The 27800-nt window shown below is 38.9% G+C and overlaps 1 protein-coding gene across 1 annotated transcript; it reads right to left on the minus strand.

Annotated features, from left to right (window-relative positions):
* Window positions 1-313: 313 nt before the first annotated feature.
* On the minus strand, window positions 314-26147 carry zbtb47b (zinc finger and BTB domain containing 47b). Its single transcript, XM_041968728.1, has 6 exons — window positions 25872-26147; window positions 8289-9668; window positions 7770-7917; window positions 5986-6101; window positions 5372-5516; window positions 314-4935 (listed from the first exon to the last, which is right to left on the minus strand). Exons 1-6 carry the CDS (start codon window positions 25872-25874, stop codon window positions 4490-4492), a joined length of 2238 nt encoding a protein of 745 aa, XP_041824662.1. The 5' UTR covers window positions 25875-26147; the 3' UTR covers window positions 314-4489.
* Between the last annotated feature and the right edge of the window lie 1653 nt (window positions 26148-27800).

Consider the following 27800-nt stretch of genomic DNA (forward strand, 5'->3'; position numbering starts at 1 on the left):
CACATGCCCATAAGATAAAAATATGTCACCAATGACTCTTTAGGGGTTTCAAACCTATAATGTCCTTTTTAATAAAATGCTGTTTCAGAAGGAAGGAGACCTGCCAAGGACTTTTATTATTATTATGAATTTGATAAAAACTGCATTTAGATCATTTTCCTCCACACACACACACACACACACACACACACACACACACACACACACACACACACACACACAGACACAGCATCAGCATGTAATAAGTGTTACTACATCAGCCTTCAAACTCCACCAGCTGAATTGGAGTCTAAAGTGCTGTTACATTTAATAGATTTCTCAATTTAATTTGGCAGCCAACATTCTTTTTTATATTCTAATGGCATGACAGACAACACATATATGTAGGACAGTGTCAATCCGAATGACCAGACACAGTCTAATTGACATAGTTTTGTAATCCACAGTGTGCAGAATGTCACACTTAACAACAAGCAGATCATTTTGTCATTCCCATAACTTACTAAGCACATTTTCTGATATTATTTGAACAAATAATAGACAGTTTCTAGCTTTTGTTAATCATTTCAGTTTCTGTATCTTCCCAATACACCAGAAAGCAAAAATATTTTTCCATAAATCTGGAAACATTTTTAATCATTACATATCTCTCATAACTTAATCCACCTCGTATCTGCATGCATGTCCCCTTTATTGGTGAGTGTTGCAAATAAAATCAAAGTGCATAAATCAGTAGTATTTACTACTATTTCTCCTCCTTTACCATCAGCTACTATCAATACCCATAACACAAAAACATTTAAATCCCTCCAGTCATAAGGCAAACACACTACTAAAACCACAGTATATCAGTATCGTCTGCTGGGACAGGTAAAAAAACAAACAAAATAAAAACAACAACAACAAAAAAAACAAAAAACAAAAGAAACAAACAAACAAAAAAAAAACCAACAACTTGGTAATAAAATTCTTTGTTTTTTAAAAGAAAAAAAATTATGATGAGCATTTCTGATGAAAGCTAGAGCCACATGATGAGCGATGATGTGCTTTTAAGGTAGGCAATCTTAATTTAGTGAAGGATTGCAGTTTACTTGATTACCACAAGAGAGCAATAGTGCTTTCAAAATAACCAGGTTAAACCTTTTATATATATATATATATATATATATATATTTTAATTATGCAATCCTTGTTGCATTGTTGACAGTGCTACAAACTATCTATGAATAAAGGCATATTTTCACGGTCCTTATTAGCCTTAGCACATTTAACAGAGAAAAACAAACCTGTTTAACTCCACGTCATCTTCAGATTAGTTAATAGACTTTTAACATGTGGGCTGTTACCTCTTCCAACAACTACAATGGTTTAAATCTTAGCTTATTTCTGACCCTGGGGCTCACTGTCCACTAAAGGCTAAACTGGATTAAATCACAGCCAGAATATACTTCAGTTACATTGCAATCTAACAACTCTAGACTGAATTTAAAGGGCCAGTCTCAGACTGGACCCTGTACAAAAGCAGCAAATCAAAATACAAAACGTGTTTGACACATTTGAAGAAAAATAACCTGTACCATTATTAAATAATGTCTGCTGAGGCCCTTACTGTTTAGCCATGGCAGTTTAAGAAATACATGTATCGGGGGTAGATATAAGACTACATAAAGGTGCTTAAATTGGCTTTTAAAAAAAAAAAGAAAGAAAGAAAATTACAAAAGCAATCACAATCTTCAACTTTCTATAGTACCAGTCAAGACACATGTGGGGGACACATTCACCCAACTCACCATGTAAACATGAAAAAAAAAAAGGTCAGGAAATTTACATCTGAACAGTATATACATAATAGTGCTACACTACAGGTACACCATCTATAGATTAAGTGAGTGGGAGCGCAGCTGTAGTACACGGAGACTACAGAATATGAAACTGATCGCAATGTGAAAGAGGCTTCATGCTTCAAGCTGAATCAGATGACCGGTGCCACTCAGATCTGTAAAGCTCCTAACAGCAGCTGGTTAGCTTTATTTACTTTAGCTTAGCTCAACTTAATGTAATGACTGGAAACAGCTGGCCAAGCACCATTTAACATCACCTTAAATAACAAAAAAACTATTTGACTGAGGCCCCAAAAAGTCCCTTTGCCAAGAGGATTAAAGATTTGAGACTTAACTTCTTGCAGCCAAGTTGCAGAGGGGTGTAGATTCTGGGAAAAGAATCAGGACATCCAAGTATGGGGCCAGAAAAGGATGGGCTGCCCACTTCGAGTTGGGAAAAAGTTGGAGGGACAACTGGCAGGTGGACCGGCTCCACTCTGTCACATGTAACTTTTCCAGTGCATGTTTGGGGTTAACTGAACTTTTATTGTTTTATTGGATCACAACTTTTATGCATATTGTTTTCCACAACAGATAATCATCATTTACTGAAGGGGTTTTAGCTGACTGTATGCAAACACAGAGTAAAACTGCATCTGTGCATCAGCCACTATCTACAGAGGAAAAGTCTATTACTGTCAGACATGCAGTTGGAAAATGGTTATGCAAACTGGGAGCTAGGCCATCGTATGGTCACATGCTCTACGATTTCAGATAAAGCAAGAAAAAAAATTTTGCATCCTTTGAAGAGTCTCAGAGCTCCTCCACCCTGAAAAGAATCAGTTGGATGCCTCCTGGTAACCTAACAGGTGAATTGCTCTAGTCTCACCGGTGAAGTTTTTGTTTCTAAGCTTATCTGGTAACACTTCAGTTTGCCCCCCAGAGGAGCTTAAGAACAGGAACAAGGAGTGGGAGGACTTGGAAACTGCATAGACTGCCGTCTCAGAAACAGTCCAAATAGATAAATTGTAAAAAAAAAAAAAAAAGAACAAACTAGATAACTAGATAACTGAAAAAGTTTAGAGATGTTGGCAGATGGACGTTTATCCTTTGGACAAAGCCAGTTTGACCATTTCCAGTTTGATCAGCAGATCTCTGAGAGGCATCAGTTAATATCATCCAGCCTTTGGCCACAAAGCAAATATGCACATTTCCAGAAGAGGGTGTTACGGATTAAAGCTTTCTGTTTTTCTTCTTTTTCTCCAGATATACTCTTGTAGAGTACAGATTTCAGGGATTTTATACTGTATTGTTCTTTATGTCCAAACTTTAATGAGCAGTTAGATAAAGTTTTCACACATATGGCAAAAAAAATAATAAAATTCTTCAAAAAGTGATACAACTGTTAAGCGCTCTTTTAATAACAGGCTCATTGGTGCCAAAAATAAGCGCGGTCAATGCTCTTAAAGAGATTTAGGGCTTTGAAATATAATATAGGATTTATCATTTCACAATATGGGTTACATCCTACATAGATGAACTCTATAAAATAAGTCTATTCAGCTATGTAAGCACAGTTTTGTGAACGTATGTCTAAACTTGATATTCTGCAAACTAATGACACAGGTTAGGTTTAGTTAGCTGTATGTAACATTACCAGTAATATCAGATTTCAGCTTACAACTATATTGTGGGCTGGAATGCATTAGGCTTTACTAACAAGTCACAGAAAAACAAACAAACAAAAGAAAAAAACATACTGTTTCATAGCCAGATCTGCAGAAGAGGAGTGAGCTTGCTTAATGTAAGCAAAAGATGAGTCATCAAATTCTCCTGACTTGGGGAAGCTCAAGTGTTAATCAGCTGATCTGAGGAATCTCACCTCCAGTCTTTGCTTTGCAACTCATCAAACACCACACTGCATTGCACGGCTGAATCTCCACGCATCACAACTTCTCTAAAGTCCTTAGAAACTGACGCAACATGCCACAAATTACACACAATCACAGTTATAAAAATGAAGACAGATAGAGTACACTTTAAATATCGCTGGAGTTAAATGTAAGGTGCAGAATTGATTATAAATGCTGAATTACATTATCTAACTATAGCAGATGAGCTAACAGGATTTGGCTATTGGCAATGCCGTATACTTGTTTATGTTTAAAGACAAATCAGCATTTGGTTATTGCTGGTACACACCATAACCGCTCGCTACATCTTGGCATAGAACAAAAGAATAAATCTATTTTACTGCAATCCTCATCCTTGTATGAGTGACAACTTAGTAAAATCTCTTCTTCACATTTTGTAAAGAATGCTACAATCTACGTGTTGTGCAAGACTCTGGCGAGACATGTGGGGTCTAGAAAGCTCAAAATAAAACTAGGACACAGTTGTGGATTCATAGAAGGGTGAAAATGAGCATCCTATTGGACTCTGAGGTTATTTATTGTATTCAACAGATTAAAAAATAACTATTTCATGTTGTGGTGGATTTTTGTGTGTTTGTTTTGAGGCCTCCATGTGGCCTTTTTTTTTTTTAGTTCTTCTGCCTTTGTGTAAATGTCACTGAGGTGCTTCACTCTCCCACAGTGAGTCTTCTTAAAAGCTTAAAGAAAAACAAAGAAACAAAAGTAATAAAGTGCTTTCAATGCTACAGAGATTTGTTAGTTGTTGGAGTTCATCCTACCAGCAGAGAACAAGGGAGGTGGTGGGGGTAAGTGCAATGCGGGAGGCAGCGTCCCCATGGATTGCAGCAGGGGGATTGACAGCTGGGTGCCATGGAGGGGGTGGGGGCTAGAGGCAGCAGCGGGCGTGGTTGTGGACGTTGCGGGGGTTGCCGTTTCCAGCTGGACCTGACCAGAAGTGTCCGTGGCAGAGGAGGCCAAGGGCTGGTCGAGGCCAAGGGGGTCACTGCAGTTGGTTACCATGGGGTTGCTGACGCGGAAGCATTTCTCCCGGTGGGCCTTGAGCATGTTGGAAAAGCGGAAGCGCTGACCACACACTTCGCAGGGGTACGGTTTTTCTCCAGTGTGGGTGCGGCGGTGGCGCTTCATGTTGGGCCGGCTCGTGAAGCTCTTCCCACAAATCTCACAGATGTACGGTTTCTCTCCTGCAGAACAAAGGACACAACATGAAAACTAAACTTTCTTGATAAGTTCATTTATGAAATTTAAAAGCAGCTGTTATAGTTTATTACTGAAAACTGAAATAAATGTTTAATGTTGCTCGCAATGGAAAATGGATTAATTTTCGTTTTACTTTTACACTCATTTTAGCAGACGCTTTTCTCCAAAGTGACTTGAGAGTCTTAACCAAGGACCCAACTGGAAGGTGTTAATATTCTTCCCCTGTGGGATTCAAACTCAGTCTCCCGCATGGGAGAGATGCCCTGCCAACTGAGCTGTCCATCCGCTATTTGGGCTTTGAAGTAAATAATAAAAGACTGATAAAAAAAATAATGAAAATAATGATAAAAAGAATAAAAGACTCTTTTTAGCAGCAATGTCCATGAAAATTTTGAGGAAACATTACAAAAAGTGTCTGACCTGTGTGAGTCTTCATGTGTTCATCGAAGTACTGCTTCATGTTGAAGTCCTTTCCACACCATTGGCACATGAACTGCTTGTGTCCGATGTGAATGCTCATGTGGGAGCGAAGCTGGTATTTGTACTGGAAGCGCTCGCTGCAGTTCTGAAAACAAGCATTTCGTGAGGTTCAAAACAGCAACAAGTTAGCACCTTTTATGTTAAGCTATGCTAAGCTATGATAATGTTAAATGTCAACTTTTAAGCAGTTTAGTTTAATTCATTCATTCATTTTCTATATCACAATTTAATAGGGCAGTTTAGCTTTATTTTATCTAATATTTCCAGGTCACATCAATGTAGTAAAAGTTACAGCTGCATCACATTAAATCTACTAGAAAACATGTCAATGAGCGAAACTGTTGCCAAAAGAAATAAACTGAAAATCAAAATTCAAAAAATCAAAAACTGACTAACTGGGCTCCAAGTAAAGACAGCCATGTAATTAGTTAATGGTATCTTTTCCTCGGTTTGTTTAGACTGATATCTGGATTTCTTTATCTTAAGCACAAGCATTGTTAAAACTCTTCATATGAGTCGCATGGAGAGCAGTAGAGTTTAGAAGGAGCTCAAACCTCACACTTGAAGGGTTTCTCTCCTGAGTGCTGTAGAGAGTGAACCTTCAGGGACATGCTACGCTTGAAAGACTTCCCACACGTCTCACAGGTGAATGGCATGTCCTTGGTATGGGCTTCAAGTACACATACACAAGCACAAAACACACACATACACACAAGATTAGTTAGTTAATTTCATCACCAAGTCAATCTTAATAATAATAATAATATAATAAAAAATATACATATATATACAGTATATATATATATATATATAAAATCTAAACTCTATGGGTGTATAACCTCAGTCTAAAACAAACAAACAAAAAAAAAAAAACCTCAAACTGAAAGTGAAACTAAAGTCTGAGCTTTCTTTATCCCAGGAGAACCAGACTGATGTGAAAGCTAGTGTCATCTTTGTCTTTGTAGGAGGCCGGGTAGAAAATTAGGAAGTTTGCCTGCTCTGCACTGACAGACAGGGACTTGCATGCATTGCCACAACTTAGATCAGTTAAGATTGGCTTATAACTCACACAGAGTGAGAGAGCATTCGCTTCAGCTTCATTATGCCACTTTATCACCACATGACAAAGTGCCTGCTGCTAAAATAAGGTTTAAAATATGATATATGGAAGGTTAAAGATAAATTACTTAAACGGAAATCTGATTTATGATGATACAAATTTAAAGCTTTTAGAGAAAAAAAAATCCAGATTCTAAAATAATTTATTTTCAATAAACATATTCCAATAAGAACTTTTTTTTATTTTAAATTAACCTTTTCATATGTATAAATGGATTTTAAACCACAAAAAAGAAACTGTTAAGTCATACTAATGATGACTGGTGTAATTTGAGTATTTAAGCCAACAAATATGATACCGAACAACATTAAAAATTAAATTATTAAACTTTTTCTATCATATATGCTGTTAACATGTGCTATACTTTAATTGAATATATTCACATTTGCAAAAAAAATGACAAAAGATTGTAAAATAAAGACCATATGTATATTTGGACATATCTATTTTCACTTGTCTGCAGTACTGCTATGGAAGCAAAATAAGAGGTGCACAAGAAATGCTTTTACTTGCAGAACCTCAAGCTTTAAGAACTTTCACCACAAACTGGCTTAAAATGCAAAAACAAACTTGAAAAGATCGTGGAGACATTATTAATTAAATATTTCCTACAAAAATACTGTAAATTTTAAATGAAATAAATAATATATAAGGCAAACAATAGTGTTCTAAGACAAATAAACTAAAGAAAAACAATCCTGAAATCCTGGAATTTCTACTGCAGTGAACAGAGCTAGCATTAGCTGGACTGGATGCATTTAATGATAAACATAAAATATGCAAAAGATGCCTTTTTTATAGCCTCCAAACTTTAAATCCTTCTGTTAAACTAGTTGGCTTGTTGGACAACCCCTCTGGGATCCTATGACTTTACAACATTTGGGATTTATCAATCACACATTCATCTTACTAAATCTGTTGTTGGTTGAACTGACTTGTAACAACCAAATAAACAAATGAATAGTTTCCTCTCTAGTTTCCAAAAAGTTCTGCCTACAGTTAGAAAGAAACAATATATGCAAACCCTTCTTGGATGGATGTACACGAGCAATGTTAAAAGAACATCTAGGAAACAAGGTGCTTATCTCCCCCCCCAAAAAACAGGAAAAGGAAAGGGACACCCAAAACAAATCCTGTACAACAATCAGTTAGAGGAAGCCTAAAACACACAAGGGAACAAGGTGACCAACCAGGATAGCTGAAATTCCTGCCACTCACCAACCATGTGCTTCCTGACATGAGCCATGGTGTAAAACTTCTTCTCGCAAATCTCACAGGAGAACTTCTTCTCGGCGTACCCGTGGACGATCTTGTTATGCTCATGTAACGACCACAGCTTCTTGAAGGCCTTGCCACATGTTACACACTTAGAGGCACACACATGAGAAGGCAAGAATGGTGGTTACTGGGATTATTTTGGTATAATTAATTCAAAAGATCAATATTTGGAACTGGCTTTTGAAATACACTCCGTGTGTGTATGGGTGTGTGTTTAAACAGAGACTTTAACATGCACTGTGGCAAAAAGGTAATTAGATTAAAAGCAGCAAATGGTCTTCTAACCCTCAGAGGGAATCCAGCAGCTCAGTGCAGAGGGGGTAACAGTGAAGGTAGTTAGATGCATCATTGCTGATTATCACTGACTGACAGTTGATTAAATTAATGACTTTAACTGATTTTAATCATTTCAACTGTGCATATACAAAAAAAAAAAGAAAATAAAAGATAGGGTCTTACCTGGATGCTCTTCTCACAGTCCGTCTGTTGGTGCAGCAGCAGCTCGCTCTCCAGCAGGAAGCGTTTCCCACAGTTGTTGCAGATCTGCATGCGGTTGTGAGTGACGTTCATGTGTTTTTCCAGGTACCAGCGGTTGTTGAAGATGCGAGGACACTTCTTACATGGGAAGTGCTGCTTCTCCTCCAGCCGCACCTTCTGGCCCAGACCCTCTGCATCCAGCGTCCTCTTCCCGCCTTGCCGCTGATTGGCCAGAGTGGCCTCTGCAAGCGTCTGTCGCATGGAAGCAGTGGTACCCGCCATGGCCAAGGCTCTGGTGCCCCGGCGAGGTCGATCCATCATGGCAGGCTGCTCCAAGCCTGGAATGTTAAGGGTGTTCTCCTCTTCTTCCTCTTCATCTTCCTCCTCCTCATCTTCCTCCTCACTGCTTTGCCCTAGAACGTCACTCCTTTTTAAGTCTTGAGGATCTTCTCCAACACTGTTGTCGTTTTCCCCTTCATTTTCTTCGTCGTCGTCTGAGTCTTGCTGGTTTTCATGGCAACGACCAAACATTGTGTCTGTAGTAGTGGTAGGTTTGCCCTCTGATCCCTTTGACACATTAAGGGTTTGGTTGTTAAGGTTGACTTCAACTATGATCTGGTCTCTGTTGAAGGAGGCGTGGCTGTCTGCTGATTTTGTCTCTTCCCCATTGTCCTCCACTTTACACAAAGCAGCAACACCTGTGATGGCCCCGCCTCCTGTGCTCTCCTCTTTTTGGTAGTACTGCTTTGTTAGAGAAGCTGTCTTGCCCCTCTCCTCCACTCTGACAGAGAACGGGCTACTGCTTTCTCTTGTGTACACCCTGCCAAGCTCTGACTCCTGTTTGATCTCCCGGTACAGCTGGCTGGGAGGCCTCGCTACAGCAGCTGGGTCACCACTGCCAAGCCCTTCCTGATTGGCCATATTTGTACAGGTGGTTCTCAGAGAGTGGCTGCTGATGAGGTCGCGACAGGAGGCTGCAATGTCGCTCATCTGGAGTAACGTGGCAGCGTTGAGCACGTCACGAACAGTGCGGCTGCTCACCAGCAGCTTGGAAGTGTAAATGAAGTTGAGGATCTGCTGCAACCCCTGAGAGGTCAGGGCATCCAGCGACAGGTCAACACGCCGCAGCTGTTTGCTTTGGGCAAAAAGAGAATGGAAGAAGGGGCTGTAGGCTGCCAGCACACCCTTATGGGCTGGGAAGGTGCTGTGCTGACGCACCAGAACAATGTCAACGTCACACAGGTCAGGCTGGAAGAGTCGCTGCTCATTCAGCCTGTCCATCAAACAGGTAAAGTGCAGAGCCACATCCTCCACCAGAGAGAACTCAGCAGAGGGGAAGTCTGTGGTCTTCTCCACTATGAGCTGAGAGAAAAAGTGAAGGAAGCACAGAAAAAAAAACTTACAATTCAACAGTGAAAAAGAACCTCATGCCAAACCAAGGCTTAAAAAAAATAAATAAAAAAAAAAAAAGGAAAAGAAAATCAAAGGACACAGCTTATGAGCAAATACTGCCTGGCTTTTAGAAGTAAAAAGTGGACAAAAATAAAAAATAAAAAACCCACATGAAATTTATATATGAATAAGCTCTGAAGTTTCTTGTCCTTTCAAGAACAGGTGTTTGGTATGATGTAAACAGGACAGCTCTACACATAAACAGTTTAAAGGGAAGGAAAACACAAATATTATTTCTGAATATTCTAATGGATTTCTGCTAATAGAGACTGTTCCATGTCATAAACTACTGAAATGGCATAAAATCAATTAATACTTTATCAAGCCCAAGGGGAAATTCTAAAAGTGATCAAGCCCCAACTGATGCATTTACTCTATCTTTTATGTCTGGAAATTTAGTTGTTTTTCAGTGTTAAAACAATCCTGACAGATGACATTAACCCAATTTTAACAACGGAAAATAAGCCTTTTGATGCAGACATGAGTCACTGGATTTACCGAACCACAACAGTAAATCAGGACCTCCCAGACTTCAGTCCTGAAGACTTTTACTTAATGCATACTCTATTTTACCTCTGATTTACACTTCCAACTTAATAAAGTTTATTCTTGACTTTGAAAAAACAATCACCCCACAACCTTTTTCAGTATTCTCAAGGTTCTTATCAAAGTGCGTGAATTCAATTTGGTGGAATCGTGGATTAAAAGCAGATGGACAGGTATTTAGGTGCTGTCATGTTAAGCTAAGTTTATCTTTATAAAAGAGAAATAATTTAATAATCTGAAGCTGCAGATAAAATGACCAATATCAGTTCCAATGTTTCATTTACAACAACAAAAAAAAAACTGCTTTGTTCTACATTCTGGTTTTCCTGTGATACTAAAATTGAAAGCAGAAAACAATGTTGAAACACACTCTTGCAGCAGTTTCGAAGTAAACAGAGCAACGTGTTGGGCTGCATGCAGTATGTGATACAAGTGAAAAATCAAAATGTGTAACAATCAGCGCTCTGTGCAAGGTCCTCAACTTCCCAAGGTGGGTTTATTTTAGCACAGGAAGGGCAGGGTTTCGATCCAGACAGGATGTGAGTGAGGACAGAGCAGCAAACTGAGCACGCACACACACACACAGAGAGAGACACATCATCACACATAGGTGATGTGCAATCATGCACAAACACACACACACTCAAACACACCAAACACGGTGTCTGGTCTCTTTGCAAGGACTGACTGGTCTTTGCATTGGTATTCAATGCCATTTCCCCCCTATTAGCCAGCTCTCACAGCACAGCCACTCACTACTCTTTCCCAGAAGGATGACGAATTATGCACACAACACGTCCAGAGAAATAATTAGGGAAACCATGCTTAATAAATACAAACTAGCCTTCCAAACAATTAATGGAAATTATAATTCTGAACATCTTTGGAAGGTAGAAAAGAAAGTGAATTGATACCAGCCTTTTTTGGGGCATTAAAAAGGGATTCAGCTGAAAAAATATAATCACATCCCTACATCTCTTTTGGGGCAGATAATCAAAGAAAAAGGGTGAAAGGAAAATTTAATGAAATAAATAAATTAATAATTTAGTTTTTAGACAATAAAAGTCATGGTGTTCATGCCACAAACTGTGAACTCTTGATAGAAATGAATTACATTGCTGTCAGTTAATTGTCCTTTGACTTATTACAAATATAAGTATATGTTGTTTTCCTTCTGCTGCACATGCTTCCCTTCTTTTTAAAATCATTGACAATGTGTTGTCATTGTTCAGGCTGGAAAATAGATTTGCATTTAGGCCTAACCTTGAGAGTTTGTTCTGTTTGAAGAATTCAATTATGCAGTGTTAGATTTATTCATAGTTCTGGGCTGCTAAATTGGACTCTGAGCAAGAGGAATGGAGATCGGGTTATCTCTCTCAGTGCAAGGCTGCAGACATCGCCCAAGGGCAAAACGCAGCAGCCTTAATCAGATGGAGTATAAGTTGCAGGCTGGAAGTTATGCTCTTACAGCGATAATGATCTGCTTCTTCTGGGATTCAAATAGGATGATACAGTCAAAGACTCGAGTCTGGAAGATGAGAAATCTTGATCCCACTTATTCTACCTGGTCAGGATCAGGGAGTCTCACTCGTCATCATAGGGTCTGAAGACTTTTTTCCGCTCTGTGATTTCCAATGCAATGCATTACTGTCCACACAAGACTGGATGCTGTATGGTTGGTATGCAATTGGTTATTTTCCACAACAAAACTTATACCTGTTTAACACAAGATGTGCACTACAGTAGTGAATCAATATTTTATTCTTCAACCAAAACAAGAGCTCATGCAGAAGCTTGTGGTGAGGCCAATATGTGAGTATGTCTGATTGCAGGATAACATGAAATCTACCAAGCCCCCCCCCCCCCCAAATGGTTTAATATTCCTGCAGATGGGAATCCATCAGGTTCCAAGATCACAACCTTTAAATATACTTGATGCGAACGAGATTAAAGTTTTGATATTTGTTGTTATTTTATTTTATTTTTCAAGAATATGATCCATTGTTTTGCCAGCCTTGTTGTTTAAGTGAGGCTCTTAATGAAATACACTGAACAGAACTGCACATGCAACTATCAAGTAGGATTCCTTTTAATTCAGCAGAAAGGCCATAACATTAAAACCACCATGCATTCTGAGGTGGGCGCAACTGATTAAGATCTAAATGATGTAAATGTGAGTTAAGAAGCTCACTAATTTAACAAACAAGAGCAACATGACTCAGCTCACCAACTGTTCATGAAACATGCTCCCCACAGTTTGTTGGATGAAACTAAATATCTCTAACACGTGTTTCCTTAAAGTTCACCTCTCTGCTGTTGAGTTCAGGACTGACCTTCTAATGAATACTGAGAATGCATGCTGCTATGGTATGTGATACTACTTTTAAATAACATTGCTAACATTTTTTTTAAGTTAAAGGTTTCAGAAACAAGCTTTCTAAAGACTATCGATAGATATGGCATTTGTAAAGAATATAATTAAATGTTTGGTGAAACCTTTTACCTACACTTGTACACAAGTAAAATGAAAAAAGAAAAGGTCATACCAATAAAGCTGGTCATAAACATAAACTTTCTAACTACAGACTTGATGTTTATTTATTTTATTTGTATAGATTTATTTTATGTACACATAGTTTCAAATCTGTGTTGAAGATTGTTTTCTTTTTGTGTTGGTACGTATTATGTTAGGTACAATGATGTTGAAATGTCTGGAATAAAACAAATCAAATTTCATTACTTATAAAATATCTTGTGTTATACTGGACAACTTTATCACTTAATTTAATATTTTGCATGACCAACAATATGGATTTACAAAAAGACAAAACCTCTTCATTCAGAGTTTGTGGAAGAGTTAACTTCTGCAGCTGCAAAGAAACAATATGAAAGTGGATTTTCTGGGGAGGGATTTAAAAAAGGCTTTTGAACCAGCAAAACTAAATTATTCATAACAAAACTTAAAAAAGTATGAGGTGAGAGGAGTGTATATAATGAAGTATATAATAATTGGGAATATATCAATCAACACTAATAAGAAACTCATGATAAATAATATAGGTACTGAAAAAACGTCTTAAATAAAATTCCTTTGTGTAAAAACAGATGCAAAACTGAATTGGAAAAAAACAGACTATATCAATTTAAAAATATCTAAATCACTTTAAATTCTCTATAAAATCAAAGATGTTATAAATCAGTCATCCCTTTACACTTTTACTACCTTACATGACTTATTATGTGGAAGTGTGTGGAAAGATATAAGGCAACCAATTAGATTTTCTTCTTAAAAAAAAAAAAAAAAAAAAAAGCAATAATCACTAAATCCAGTTATACAAAACCAACAAACTCTTTTCATTAAACTGAAAATACTAAAATTTTCAGTATTTAAAAATGATCAATTGCCAAACAGTATCCAAAGTTTTTTTCAATTAAGGGAGAATAAAACAAAAAAAAAAGAAAAAAAAAGACGAGAAGTTCAATTATAAAATAGCAGCCGTAAGGACATAAAAACATGTCAATAAATTAGAAAGATTTAAAAAAATTTTATTAAAAAAATGATGTGATTAAAAATGAATATTGCTCATTATGATGTATAACGAGAGGGTGTTATTTTCATTGTGTATTGTATTGTGCTTAAATATCCTGATGAAATGCTATGAAAGTGTCAAGATTTAAGTTATTAATAACAAAAGGGTTTTGGACTAGATATGTACTTATCCTAAACACTTTTTATAATTTGAAAAGTTTTGATTTTGTGTATCAAATGTTCACTTTTTTGCTTGAAATTTTAGTTAATAAAAATCTATGGCTTTGATGTAAACTATAAAATACAGACAAGTCACACTGGTTGAAATGAAGTTATTATTTATGAGTGTTTCAATCCAAACAGAGACAGGGTTCACGTTTTGTCTAATTTAATCCTAAGTCAACAAATTTGTTGTATCATTGCTGTCACTGTATTTGATGACAGAGTAGGTCATCAGTTGGTGATGAAGCCACATTTAGTTGTTATGCTGCAAACAAGTGGAACAAACTGCCAGTGGAGATTAAACTTTCACCAGAATCCCAGTTAAAAAACATTTCTTTTCTCATGCACCTATGCATTAAATCTGCCTGGTAACTTTTTAACTTATCTTGCTTTTAATCATTTTATTGTAATTTATTATTTTATTTTTTGCTGTCTTTTCCTACTTCTGAATGCTTTCTTTGCACCATCTGTAATGCTTTTATGTTTTATTTAAAGCACTTTGAATTGTCTTGTACATGAAATGTGTTATACAAATAAACTTGTCTTGCCTAAACTTGCCTATAAATAATGGAAATTCTTAAGAGTTTATCTGATGTTTCATGAATGATAGAAGGCTTTAAGTAAACACAAATGCTTTATAACTATTCAATTCGTAATCATGTGTCACACTATGCACCAAAGACAAAACCACCTTGTCACTTTTCATCATTCTGTAAATGAACAGAGCGAGCGAGCACTTTGGATTGAAGGACTAATCTGACTCCCCAGATCTCTCTCTCTGCCCCCCCTCGTCCCTGTGAAATGTCAGGAGGAGAGCTTGTTTGCTGTCATTAGGGGAGCACCACCTTTAACCAGCCTCTCAGTCACATGCCTCCCAATACATTATTCATATGTGGCCTGACCTGTGACAAACACACCACGGGGGATTACTGACGCACCCAACAAGGGGCGTCAGTTAAATTGGCTTCAATCAAAGCCCCGCGCTTGAAACAGATCTTTTCATCATCTGCCAAAGACAACGATATGAGGGGATCTACAGCTTTATAGAGGCCTCAGTGGGCCGGTTTCACCAGGCAGCTCTTGAGATTGATGCACTTTAGCCCCATAAAATGACTCTTCACTTTGCTGCAGAACATTTATTCCTCTTCATGGAATTCAAAAGAGAGTTGTTGATTTGCTCAGTGCTGCTTATAATTATGATCATGAGAGGTGATGCTTTTAAAATGATCCAAACTTAAACCAGTTGCTCTGATTATTTGTCATAAAATGTCCATTTTCCGTTCAAATATTTTGCTAATTGGCCTGATAGTAGCTCTGTAATTAAATGTCAAACTCTGAAGGGCAGTAGTTCATACAGATATAAATTCCACTTTTTTTAACTGGTCTAATGGGGTGCTGATTAGAAAGATGATGGATTTTATACAAATAATCAAGCATTTGAAAAAAGAAAAAAAAAAACTGATGGCACATCTTCAATTAAAAATCGACATTTCCAACTCTGAAACGACTTCAACACTAACCCAGTCTGGATGCAGCAGTGATGGATGATGCTCAGCATCACAGCAGTGTCCGAGTACAGCCTGCATCAACCACCAACAAGAAGTTACCAGCTGTTATCTTGTGGCGTTGGTAAGATACTGAGGGATAAGTCAAGCTCACAGTGAACTTGTTAACCAAAGGGATTAAAAGAATAATGTGAGGTCCTCTCCATCCTCAGCCAGGGTGGGGCTAATGGTATGGTCTTGGCAGAGTCTTGACTTGTGGATCTGAGCCAGACAGAGCCTGGGGATGAAAACCCTTTTTTCTAATTTCACTGCTGAGAATGCCACTTCACTCCCACACCTTCATGCTGGACGGCTCGTTTGGATTTACTACTCTATAAAGTCTCCAACAACAGCGCAGCTCCTCTACAGACTGGCTGCCCTGTAACCTCTGTCCAGTATCTGCAATGAGGTTGATGCCTCTCTGTGAATATGACTTCATGGGTAGCACATGCAACTCTCAATTAGTAAAATTCTTTTGAATATATTTTATTGTGTTAAAATAAAAAAACAATAAAGAGAGGTAATGATGACATTTAAGTTTTGTCGCAGACTTTAATAGATGAGCCAAACGTCTAACCTAGCTTTCTTGTTTGCTTGATGGCTGGTGAACAGCCTGAGTCATTAGCAAAGGCCAATGTCAGAGCACAGCACAGTCATGGACAAATCAACAGTGCAAAGGGGACAGGTTGTATTCAGACAGGAGGGGGTCCACAGAGAAAACACTGCAGGAGGTTAAAGCTTCCTCTCTGAGAACAGGCTGCTGAGACTGTACTGTGTCCTCATGCATCTGATTCTTCATTAAGCAGAGTGATATCAATAAACTTACTATTATTATATTTCATTGTGTATCGTTTCACCTTATGTGTGCCTTCTCGGTTAATTAAATATTGTATGAGTCTCATCCAAGTAGGTAAAGCTGCTCAGTTTAACACTTAATTCAAATCATTTTTCAACATTTACAACTAGCTACCAACCAAATATGTCTCTCTACATGAAACAAAAAGAGATCATCCAGTCATCTCCACACCAAGACAGCGAACCCATGAGTTCTTGTCCCCCCTCATCACCCACTGGGGTGCTTGGAGGTGTCAGTGCTGTATGACATGCCACTTTCACCCACAGAGTACTTCAACCTACAGTAAAGAGCACACTCAGCAGCCCTCCTCACAGCAAGGCCTCCTGCTGAGGGGCCCAGCTCAGGGCTCGACGTGACTGACACCCAGAGGAAGGAGAGTGGGCACTGTGTCAAGCCTCATCTCACTCACTGGAGATGGTAGGAGAACGTTGCCCACCCCTACACACATACACACACACACACACACACGTGCATGGGACATATCCCTGAGTCATCATCAGTGCAGTCCAGTGTGGAGCCTGACAGGCCTGAATGTAAACTCTCCACATCACACAGATGCAGCAGCAAGTTTTGGTCTCACTGCAACATCAAAGCTTTTACATGGTGGGAAACATGGAAATGGATCAGCTCACATGTTAACACAACCAAACAGAAACAGACAAGGGCATGTCATTCCTGGCAGAGTCCAATCAAACAGCCATTAAAAAGTCATCAGGGTAATGACTGACTGTGTCCTCTGCGTTTACCAGGGCAGCCCTCGCTGCTGACGCCACACAATACGTCTCTGAGATGCTGAGCCAGAGATGTGAATTCTGATTCTAGTTTCCTGGGTAACAGTAATGGCTTTGTCTTTGGTTTAATCCTAAGAGTAGGTATGGATAAAGTGGCTCCCTGTTTTCTCTGGGCCAAAATGCTTTACAGTGACTGGCTTTCTGTCAGAAAAACTAATCAAAAGATTACAATGAGATTTAAAGTCAAAAAGAAAGATCAAGAAACTACAAAGAGACAAAACAACTACAGGTGACAAACAGCTAAAATGAGAAATCAACTACAGAGTGTAAAAATAATAAAGAGTTACAAAGAATGAAAAAACAACACAAAACATCTGCAAGTGAGAGACAAAACAATCACAAACAACCACAAAGAGGCAGAAGCAAAACAAGTACAATGAGATACCTCCAAGACAAAACAGCCACATTCATGAGACATGAAGGCAACAGAGAAGTGTCTTAAATGGAAGAAAATGGCTATAAAGAAAGATAAATTAAACACCAATCAAATAAAGAGACACATAATGACCCTTTCCATCAGTCTTGGAACCTTTTGGATGTCAATGTCCAAGAGCCTGATGTCTCACAATCCCTGCATGAGTACATCACATCTGTGTGCAGCTGCACTCACTCGTCTCCTGTCCAAATCCAATCTGCAAGGAGAACAGGGACTGACCTTGAGGTGGAAGAATTTACAGTAGCAGATAAAAGAGCATAGCCATGTACATGCATGACAATCTGAAAGCACGGATCCCTTCATCACAACGATGCATTTTCTCCCTGTGTCAGTAAACAGGAAGTAAACAAATCTGGCATACAAGATGACACTGCGTATCCACAGCAGTGTAAGGGGAACCCAAATTATCCTGTCATCAGACTCTGTCATCTTGCTCTTGCAGAAATGAGCCAGTTTAGCAACAGTGACAAGTTTTTATCAAACTCCACTGGTGATCATTACAGCGCTACGACAAAGCATTAATAAAAGGCAATCTTCAAAGAGTGTGTGTGTGGGGGGGGGGGGGGCACCACAGTGGCACATGAGAGCCGACTTACTGCTGAGGTCACACACAGGACAGTCACATGCAATGCCAAATTAAAAAGGAGTTTAATACTCATGAGAAGGCACTCTTTATCAGATTATAATAGTATTAAAGCTGACAGTTACATGTTGTGATATTAAGCTAGGGGCTGTGTATAATCCAATAAACTTGAGGTGCATATGATAGAGATCAGACAAAAAAAATCAACCATCAGAAACTAGAATAATGCTGTCCAGTGAAAAACAGTCAAATTAAAATTACAACAGTGACCAGGAGTGGCCCTGAAGGTGCAGATGCTACCAGATATCCAACATCCTTGATTTACGGACCAACTATAAATATATAAATAACATTTATATTATCAGTACACTTGCGACGGACTGGTGATCTGCCCTGCCTCTCACCTAAAATGCTGGGATAGGCGCCAGCTTACCCACAACCTGTAATGGATAAAGCAGTACAGATAATGACTGAATTATCAGTACAATGGTATAGATGAAGCCGACAGTTTGTAGACTTCTGTAGACGTCTGTAGGTCTTCATCCATTTGTTGCATTCAGTGATCAGCTGTTTTAAAATTCATTACAGGTGTATAAATTTACACAAAACACAAGGTAAACCCAGATGTCTAAGACTGAAACAGGAGGAAACTCACCTAAACATGAACTCTATTTGTTGTCCAGCAGCTTGTAATGATCAAAGTTAATAATTGGTGCTGTTTTTACATCCTAACAACTCTTTGCTTCTCTTGTGAACTTATCGCGGTAAGAATGTTTCTGACATAGTTTACTAGTGAGAAGCCTGAAGGTGTAGATGTAAACAGTAATGTCAGGTTCCCACAACATGGCGGACAAAGCACCAGTGGTGTCACATGTGCATTTTCTATTGGTTGTTGTCAACCAGGCAGGTCTTGTTGACTCGAGTTTACTTTCAAGTCAGCATTTGATTAGCATAGCATCAGCGCTGCAGGCTTTTGCATTATGAGCTTTTTCAAGGATTGCATGTCTATCAACTTGTGTTAAAAATTTCCCAGAATCCTTCAGTCTGTTGGCACGGAGAGCTCTACAAATAAGCTCCCCACCACCCCCCTCCCCTCCTACATAGATAGGGTTGAGGGTTTTTTTTCCCTTAATTTGTACAAAACAATGTGTAAAACGTAAAAACGCATTAAGAATGAAAAACTAAAACTCAAAAAGGCTATCACAATAACAATATGCCTTTTAACAAGCATGCTAAATACCTGTATATATTATTAAATGAAACTCAAGCTCAATAACCTGAACTGCCTGAAAACTGAAGATTTAAGGTAACAATTACAGCATAATCATCAAATATATCTGAAGAGGCAAAGCCCCCACTTCAGCTAATTATTCTATTCCCTTCAGCAAAGTAAAATATTAAAATTTCTTAAACACATTATTCACTACTGACTGCAATTAATAAAGACAATATTATCAGCATTTGTGCTGCTGTAATCCCAGACATCCAATCTCCCCACACCACTGTGGGCTTTCCCCCATCTTGAGCCAGTAGTTTGTGACTTGGCCAATGCAGTTGTACCCTGGTGGAGATCGGCCAGCTTACATCCTTAAATTTAAAAACATTTCCATCTATATGTTAATGCAACCACAGGTGACAAGCCAATCTACAAGTGATATGTGTTTATCCAAGCATGAAATTGAGGAGCACAAACAAAAATAAGGATGAAAACACAGCTTGAACAACATTCTGGCATCATACAGCAGATCAACATTTAACAGCATGACTTGCAGAACTCTTTCATTGGCTTGCCCTTTGAACAGACTGGATGCCGGTTTGGCGAGTGTGTTGGTGAAAACAGGAGTGATGCTGAAAGCAGACCTTAATCGGCGGTCGTCTGGGGTAGAGATGATGAGCGGTGGGATTATCAAAGGAGCTGCCTGAGGGCAGAGAGGACTGATGGAGGCATGACGGGTAGCAGTAAGGTTAGAGCGTCAATGCTGATGCTCTGCCAGGAAGTTTGTGTCTAAACCAATGAGCTGGGAGAGGAAGTGCTGAGTCAGGAAGCCTGGCCAAGAGAGGGGCCTGTGGTGCTGGCATCTCCTCCTCGCACACAGGCTACAATGCTTCACACACCACCGCTCTGCTGGAGTCATAACTCACTGTTCCCAAGCCAGCACCCATCACGCATGTGCGCAAAACTGCCACACACCCACCTGCCATGCATGTATTTATCAGTAAACACAGGGATGTGAAACCAAATACCTGTAGCACCACAACATGCTTAGGGTGGTGGTGGTGAGTTGGTAGTGGGGTGGGGCTTTACAAAGATTTGTAAGATGCAAACAACTCCAGTTAAACAAAAATGAAATCTGAAATGACCAACTCTAAATTTGTCCATATAAGCGATGGAGAAGATAAAAGATGCCCCTGCGAGGAAAGCTATTCCAGACGATGGATAATGTGCTGCAAAGAGCAGGTGCAGACAGACCTGAGGGCTTTTACACAGGGTAAAATTATGTTGTCTTCATTATCCTTTTCATAGCATGACACAGAGGGAGAAGGCGCTAATATAAGATTGAGAGGAGCTCCTTATCTGTGGACTCTCTGGTGAGGTCATACTGTGTGTGTGTGTTTATGTGTAGAAGCAGCTGGTGTTTGATGAGAAGGTCAGAGAGGACGAAAGGGGAAAAACTACATGAGAACTGGCTTTCTAAAGCTACAACCAGTCATAAGCTGAAATAAAGCCAAGTTAAACTTTTTGTTTTGATTATATCTTGTATCTTTTTCTATATTAAGCCTTTATTAAATGTAAATAAATAAAACATAAAAATGTGATTCTTAAGAAAAGACAACAAATTTCCTATAGTAGATATTCTTCAAATTATAAGTTGTCTTTTTTTCAAAAGGTCTCATAATATTTGGGGCTCTAAACGAGTTTTATTTAGCTGGGCTGAGGGAAAATTTTACAGTTGTGAAAAATGTTAGCTTCTGTGCCATTAGCTGCATGTGTCAAACAGAGGACAAGCTGCAGACAAGGTGGCAAAGATTCTGCATAGTCGTCCCAGTTTAAGTGTTAATTTGAAAATGAATGCTTATTCATTCGTTTTCTATACCACTTTGTCTAATTCAGGTTTGCAGGGGCTGAAGCCTATCCCAGCGATTAGCAGGTGAGAGGCGGGGTACACCCTGGACAGGTCACCAGTCCATCGCCAACACAGAGAGATAAACAACCACTCACATTCACACCCACTCCTAGAGAGAATTTAGAGTAACCAGATAACCTAACATCAATGTTTTTGGACAGTGCGAGGAAGCCAGAGTACCCGGAGAAAACCCACGCATACACAGGGAGAACATGCAACTCTATGTTTAGACAGCTTGACTCAATTTGTACGATTCCTCTCAACAGTAGATCATATACCTTATTAATCCTTCTCTACTCATGTCTGCTAATCTGTTAATGTGGTGCAAATCAGATTATGTAGCTGTTGTATCGCCACCAATGGTCGACAAAACAGTTTTAAAGGCACAAGTTTATCATTTGGCCATTTTTGTTTTTTGCAAATATGAGTGATATGCATGGTATAGATCAGAGCAGGAACCCAAAGACACTGTAGGTTAAATTCTTTACACCCCTCTGCCAGCCTGTATTGCAGGTCTATAAGGACTCAAAATAATTAACTCACATTTGGAGCTTCAAGTGGATTTTCAAAAAAACTTTCACATTCACAACAGGATAGCCCAGGGGACTCGGTTGGATTGGGCAGAGAATTCCAAAGAATTTTGTACCTTCAATCGATTTGGTTTGCTTTCCCACCGTACTTTACTGAAGCGGACGAATACACCTGAACGTCACACAGCTGCGGTCCCTTGAAACAACCACTGACCAAAAAGTAAGAAGAATGTTCAGTTGCTGTCAGATTAATTGAAACAATATCTGCAGGGCTTCCAAAAAGGTAAGTTCACAGAGCTTAGGGAGTTTATGATATGCAGCATTATGCTAAAGCTTTGGGATCTACATGTGAAGTGAGGATTCTTTATAAAAAAGAAAGGCACCAATTCATGTGTGCACAGTTTTCCTGTGGATTGAAACTGTCTCTGTGGCTTCTGTCTCTTTATCCAACCATGGAACTGACTTCACGGCGAGGAGATCAGCATTTTGAGAGGACGATACAAGAGTTCTTCTCTAGACAGCACAAGACTGTAGAACAAAAAGCAGAAAACTGTGCTCTATGGGTAGAAAGGGGCATGGTGGTTTATAGAGAAGTATTACACAAAACAACTTTAATGCTACACAATTAGCTAACAGATCACTGGACAAGGCTTTCTGTGCCTTTGACTGAGGGACAGCCATTACTGCTCCCCTCCTCAGCTCCTCAGGAGTGAGGCACTTTCCTCTGGCAGTGATGTTAGGGAAGCACACGCAGGATGTTGTTCTGATGGAACGAGACACCAGAGATGCACAAACTCAGGTAGCGATCAATAACACGGAGAAGCGAGGCTGGAACTTGGAGAGAGGAGGGGCTCAACTACCTTGTTCCGCTCGCTGTGGGAAGGGAGGCCCAGGTGGGCTGGACAGGGACTCTCAGAAAACCAGTGGGGTAGAAGCTTCTCTAGGCCTGAGGTACTGAGTCTGACAAAATAGACTTGTGTTTTGTTTAGCAAATAAATATTCCTTTGCAGTATTTTTCTCTTGTTCAGTCTGCAAAGATTCCCCTTTACTCATCTGGGACAAACTCTTCTGTAACTTAGGGTAAAAAATAAAATAAAATCGAACCCTGAAATCTAAAAGACAGACTTCTCTATCGATAGAGAAAATAAAAAAACTGAAACCTTTTGTATTGGACATTAGACATTTGTCCACCTGAACATCACCATGTCAAAGCTGGAATGATTAATCATACAACCTTATCTATAGTGACAAATAATGCTGTGAACCTACAAACAAATTATTAGGTCATTTCTGTACAAAACTTTACTCTGCATTCATGATTAAACATCAAACAAAACATTTTTGGTGACTATCAGATCAAGATTTTCAGCTTCTCCTATACAGTTAAATTAGAGTTACTGCTTTTCCACACAGAGAGAGAATGCTGCTAAGAAACAATATAAAAAAGTACATTTACTTACAGAGCAGAAACCACCCTAACTTCCTTCAAAAAAGCTTTTGCCATTTGAACTAACAAGAACAAAAGAAACCTTACATAAGCCCAGTGAGTCTGACCTTGCGGTCTGCATGGCCTTGTCCACTGCTCTTAATCTCAGGGGCATAAATTAGCAGCACCTACAGTACACTGGTAGTTTCTGAGAAGAGCGGCCTCCCACCAGAGGCCGAAGATGTCTGCTGGAGTTTGTTGCTGGGAATGGCTCAGGAATGGCTGCACTTGTCACAAAGACTGAGGACGGATCCCTCGCTCAGCACCCAGAGACAGTGAAGCCTCAAAGTCAAGGGTGGGCAGGAATGCCCTGAATAGGCAGTTACGTAAAACTCACAGCACCCTGAGAGGACAGACACAGAGCTGCTCAGGCCCTCACAATGATGACCGCAACCTAAACCAATCACAGGGTCCAGAAGTGTACGCCACAAACACGTTTAGTGTGTGTGGAGCTGAGGCTGATTTCACAATCAACCACATAAATATCATCAGAATGAGAGCATGGACTGATTTGAAGATTCACTCTGACACAGACATGTAGGGAAAAGGCCTCTACCAGACAGAAACAACACTGAACACTAGTTCCGTCATCTTCATTTCCCTGCTCGGTTTTTTCCTCTCTGTTGTTACATCTAGTCTTCACTCATACTGGGTCTTTTGGCATTTCTCTATCATTATGCCAGTCATTTTAAACAATTTTTAAATGTTTGTCTTGATTTAAGTTTAGTTTTTTTTTAGGTAACTTGGTGCTTTTCATGATCATTTTGTGTTCTCTTTATGTTTAGCTTTTTGTGTTATTGAATCTATGCATTTGGTCTCATTGTGTGTGTGCTTTTTTTTATCTATCTGGTAATTTTACACCTCTTATTTATTTTTGTGCCAGTTTATGCAAATTTTATTTCTACTCTTGTTTATTTCTGGGTCCCTCTGTGGTTGTAGAATCTCTTCATGCTGACTCTGTCAGATTTTCTTATTTTGATCTTTGTGGTTCTTTTGGATTTAATATTCACTCAATATGGAGTTTTATTTATGGTAATTTTGTTTTTCTATTTTTTTTATTACGAGTAATATAACCCTCTTCTTTAAGTCTTTTTGTTTACTTTGCTAATGCATATCTTGTTGCATATTTTGTGGTCATCTTTATAACTCTTTACTTGCCCTGCACCTTTTTGCATTTACTTTATGGATACTTTCCATCGCATTCCCTTGCACTTCATATAATGGTGGTAATTTTACAGACTTAAAAAGTTTACACTTTTCAGAAGCTCTGGTCTGGCTTATAATCCATCCAAAAGGGACTTATGTGGGATAAAACGTGAAGCTCCTGAAGGCTGCATCTTATCTTGTGATGTCAAGAAAATAACTGCAGGAATTATCATGTGCACCAAGACAGTCAGAGTACAGTTTTTCTGTGAACGCTGGTGTATTGTGTTCACTGTGCATACTTTGCACCTCACTGCAGTTTGCTCTGATGTACCTCCAATAAGAAACAGTGAAGAGAAAACAACAACAACAACAAAAAAAAACAAACAAACAACAAAAAAATGTCCTCGTCTCTCTTTGCTCCTGCCAGAAGCCACCCAGTGAGCACCAGGACTAACCCTGCTGACCTGACCCAGATATTAACCCAAGCCTCCAGATGTGAGCGGCGCTGGGATTACTCCACCACTGCATCAAGCTCCACATGCTTTCCTAATGAGGCATCCTAAAATGACCCCGGAGAGTCTGCCTCACTATCCGACTGTCAGTTGTGCTCCAATCTGCTGAGGAAGGAGGGATAAACACCTCATGGACTGACTGAAAACACTAGTTATCATGGAGATAACAAATTTTAATGAGTAAATCTGATTCTTACGCAGTACATGTACAATAAAACTGGACCTTATGTAATTAAATATTTAGAGGTTTTTCCTTAGTACCAATTGTATGTACTTGCAAAATCAAAACCTGAGATATGTGACCATTTCACCTCCTCAGTATCAACTGTTAGTAAGAGTAAAAGAGGGTCATCTCTTCTTCTGAGCTGATTCTCTTTGGTATGGATGTCTCTTCCTGACCAACTTGACCTGCACCCGCTTGGAAAAAAAGAAAAAGGTGACTTCCACTTTTACTTATCCTGTCCACATTTGCACCAGTCACGACCCAAGTCCTATGTACAAGCGTCCAGATATCAAAATATTTAACTCCTTGTCTGCATCAGTGTAGCTATTGTAGCCGTTGCATTCTTTCGGCTGCTTCAATTTCCAACTTGTGCCATGTCGGCAAGTTACAAACTTCACTGCAAATGATGCAAGGCATAAAACATACGTATGACAACAAGCGGCGAAAAAGCATGATGGGGCAGAAGTATGGCAAGTTTGATCGGCCTGCTAAGTAGCTTCAAATTTGCAAGAGATCAAGAAGGGACAGAAAATAAACAAAAAAAAAAAAAAAAAAAAAAAATGCAGCGCTGCCCTGCAGCCTACCATTTTGATCCAGCTTTTCGAGGCTCAAAGGAGTTCCAGAATAACTCCTTTCGCTCCAGTTTCCCCCTCGCCATGAAAATGACCGTTGAATTGTCACATTTCTTCAGTTTTTGGCTTCTCCCTCAATCTTTTTTTCCCCCGTGCTGCTGTAGCGTTCAGACAGACAAAAAATGCAGAGGCTGCTTTTGCAGAAGGAATTGGTGATTGGAGCTCAGGGATCATATGGGCTTTTTGTCAGACGTTTTTAAAGGGACATGGTACAGTTTCAAACGCGGAGTTGCAATTCAGGCACATTTCTTTGTACCATGAATGTTTTGAATTGAGGAGGAGGACGGCGGGGAAGGACACACAGCCATATGGCGCAAACGCTGGGTGCGCTTCGTCGCGCTGTGCGCTCCAGCAATGATGTGACGTCAGACGACGGGCAGACAGATGCGGAGGTCAGAGAGTTCACTCTTTTCCCACATTACAGCCTTCACTGGAACTTCATGTGCAACATACCTACCGCCAGTTTGCGCGTATATCAGCGTCTTTATGTAGAAATGTGATTGCGCGCACTGTGTGGCATTTGTGTTAATCAGACAAGTCTAAAATTGAAAAACAATAAAAGTAAAAGTACCTAAATAAAAAAAAACATGACGATCTGCAAAACACATAAAACAGCATCATTTCAAACAGCAATTTTACAAGAAGTAAAAACACAAAAACAGAAAAGCCAAACTGCACGAAAGTGGACTTTTAAAAAATCACCAATCAACGCATTTTATAAAACACAGCAAGTCACAAAACAATGTTTAATCAAAAATAACAAAGGACACATCGGTATAAAAAGAAAAAACAAACAAACAAACAAAAGACTACATAGCCTGTATAAAAAAAAATAGTTCAACACATTTTTCAAAACAGCAGATATTTCAGAAAACAGAATACAAAAGAAAAACATAACAAGGGGACATGGTATCATTTCAATAGCACATAGAAAATACAATTTCAAAACTAACAGTACAACATTAAATAACTCTAATGACAAAATCAGAAAAATATAAGCATTTTAAAAGAATCTTTTAGAAAACACACTAATGTCAACACAGCATTTCAAATAATACTACAGTATTTTTAACAAGCACAACAAACACAGAAAATCAAAGAACACACACACACACACACACACACACACACACACATATATATATATATATATATATATATATACATACTGTATATATATAAATTGTTTCAGAAGACTCAGAATTGGAAAAAAAAAGTCATTAATTTGTTTATTTTGTGGCTTAAAGCCTACAAAACTTGGCCTCCACAAGACAACGTGAAGCAAAACTAACCAGGGAAACGACTTTTCTCGCCCTTGTTGTCATGCAGCACTCATTCATTCATAAAGTGCATTCTTTAAGGCCTTCACTACAGACCATAAAATATCCATGGACTAACTTTCATTCAGGCCGCCACTAATAACTGATCCATATGCCTATTCCTGTTCATCTCTGGTTAACTATTCAAAAGTTTGGTCAGTTCAACTTATATTGAACAAAAATATCTTCCACAGGTAAATATTTACCCTCCCTGTTTTATCTAACCAAGAAGCATTCTGGTTCTCAAGAGGTCCTTAAGGTCAAATAGTGTATTTTGCTCTGAAACCTTACTGAATAATGAAATGACTTGGAAGTATTTAAGCAGCAAGCACAATGAGAGCTGTCTGACTTCAATTAGTAAGAAAAGAAGCTCAAATGCGTCTTTTATTATATCCTTTAGCTTAGGATACACTGGACTGTACTCAATAATGTTTTACTGTGATTTGTGTTGATAAATAAGACAGTGGAGTGACTGCACAGCCTGTGACGTGTTCCACTTTTGTACCTTTTTCTTTACTTTCTTAAATACGAACCTTGATAATAAAGTTATATGTCTTAATAT

The sequence above is a fragment of the Melanotaenia boesemani genome, chromosome 18, assembly GCF_017639745.1.
Source record: "Melanotaenia boesemani isolate fMelBoe1 chromosome 18, fMelBoe1.pri, whole genome shotgun sequence".
Classification (NCBI taxonomy): Eukaryota; Metazoa; Chordata; class Actinopteri; order Atheriniformes; family Melanotaeniidae; genus Melanotaenia; species Melanotaenia boesemani.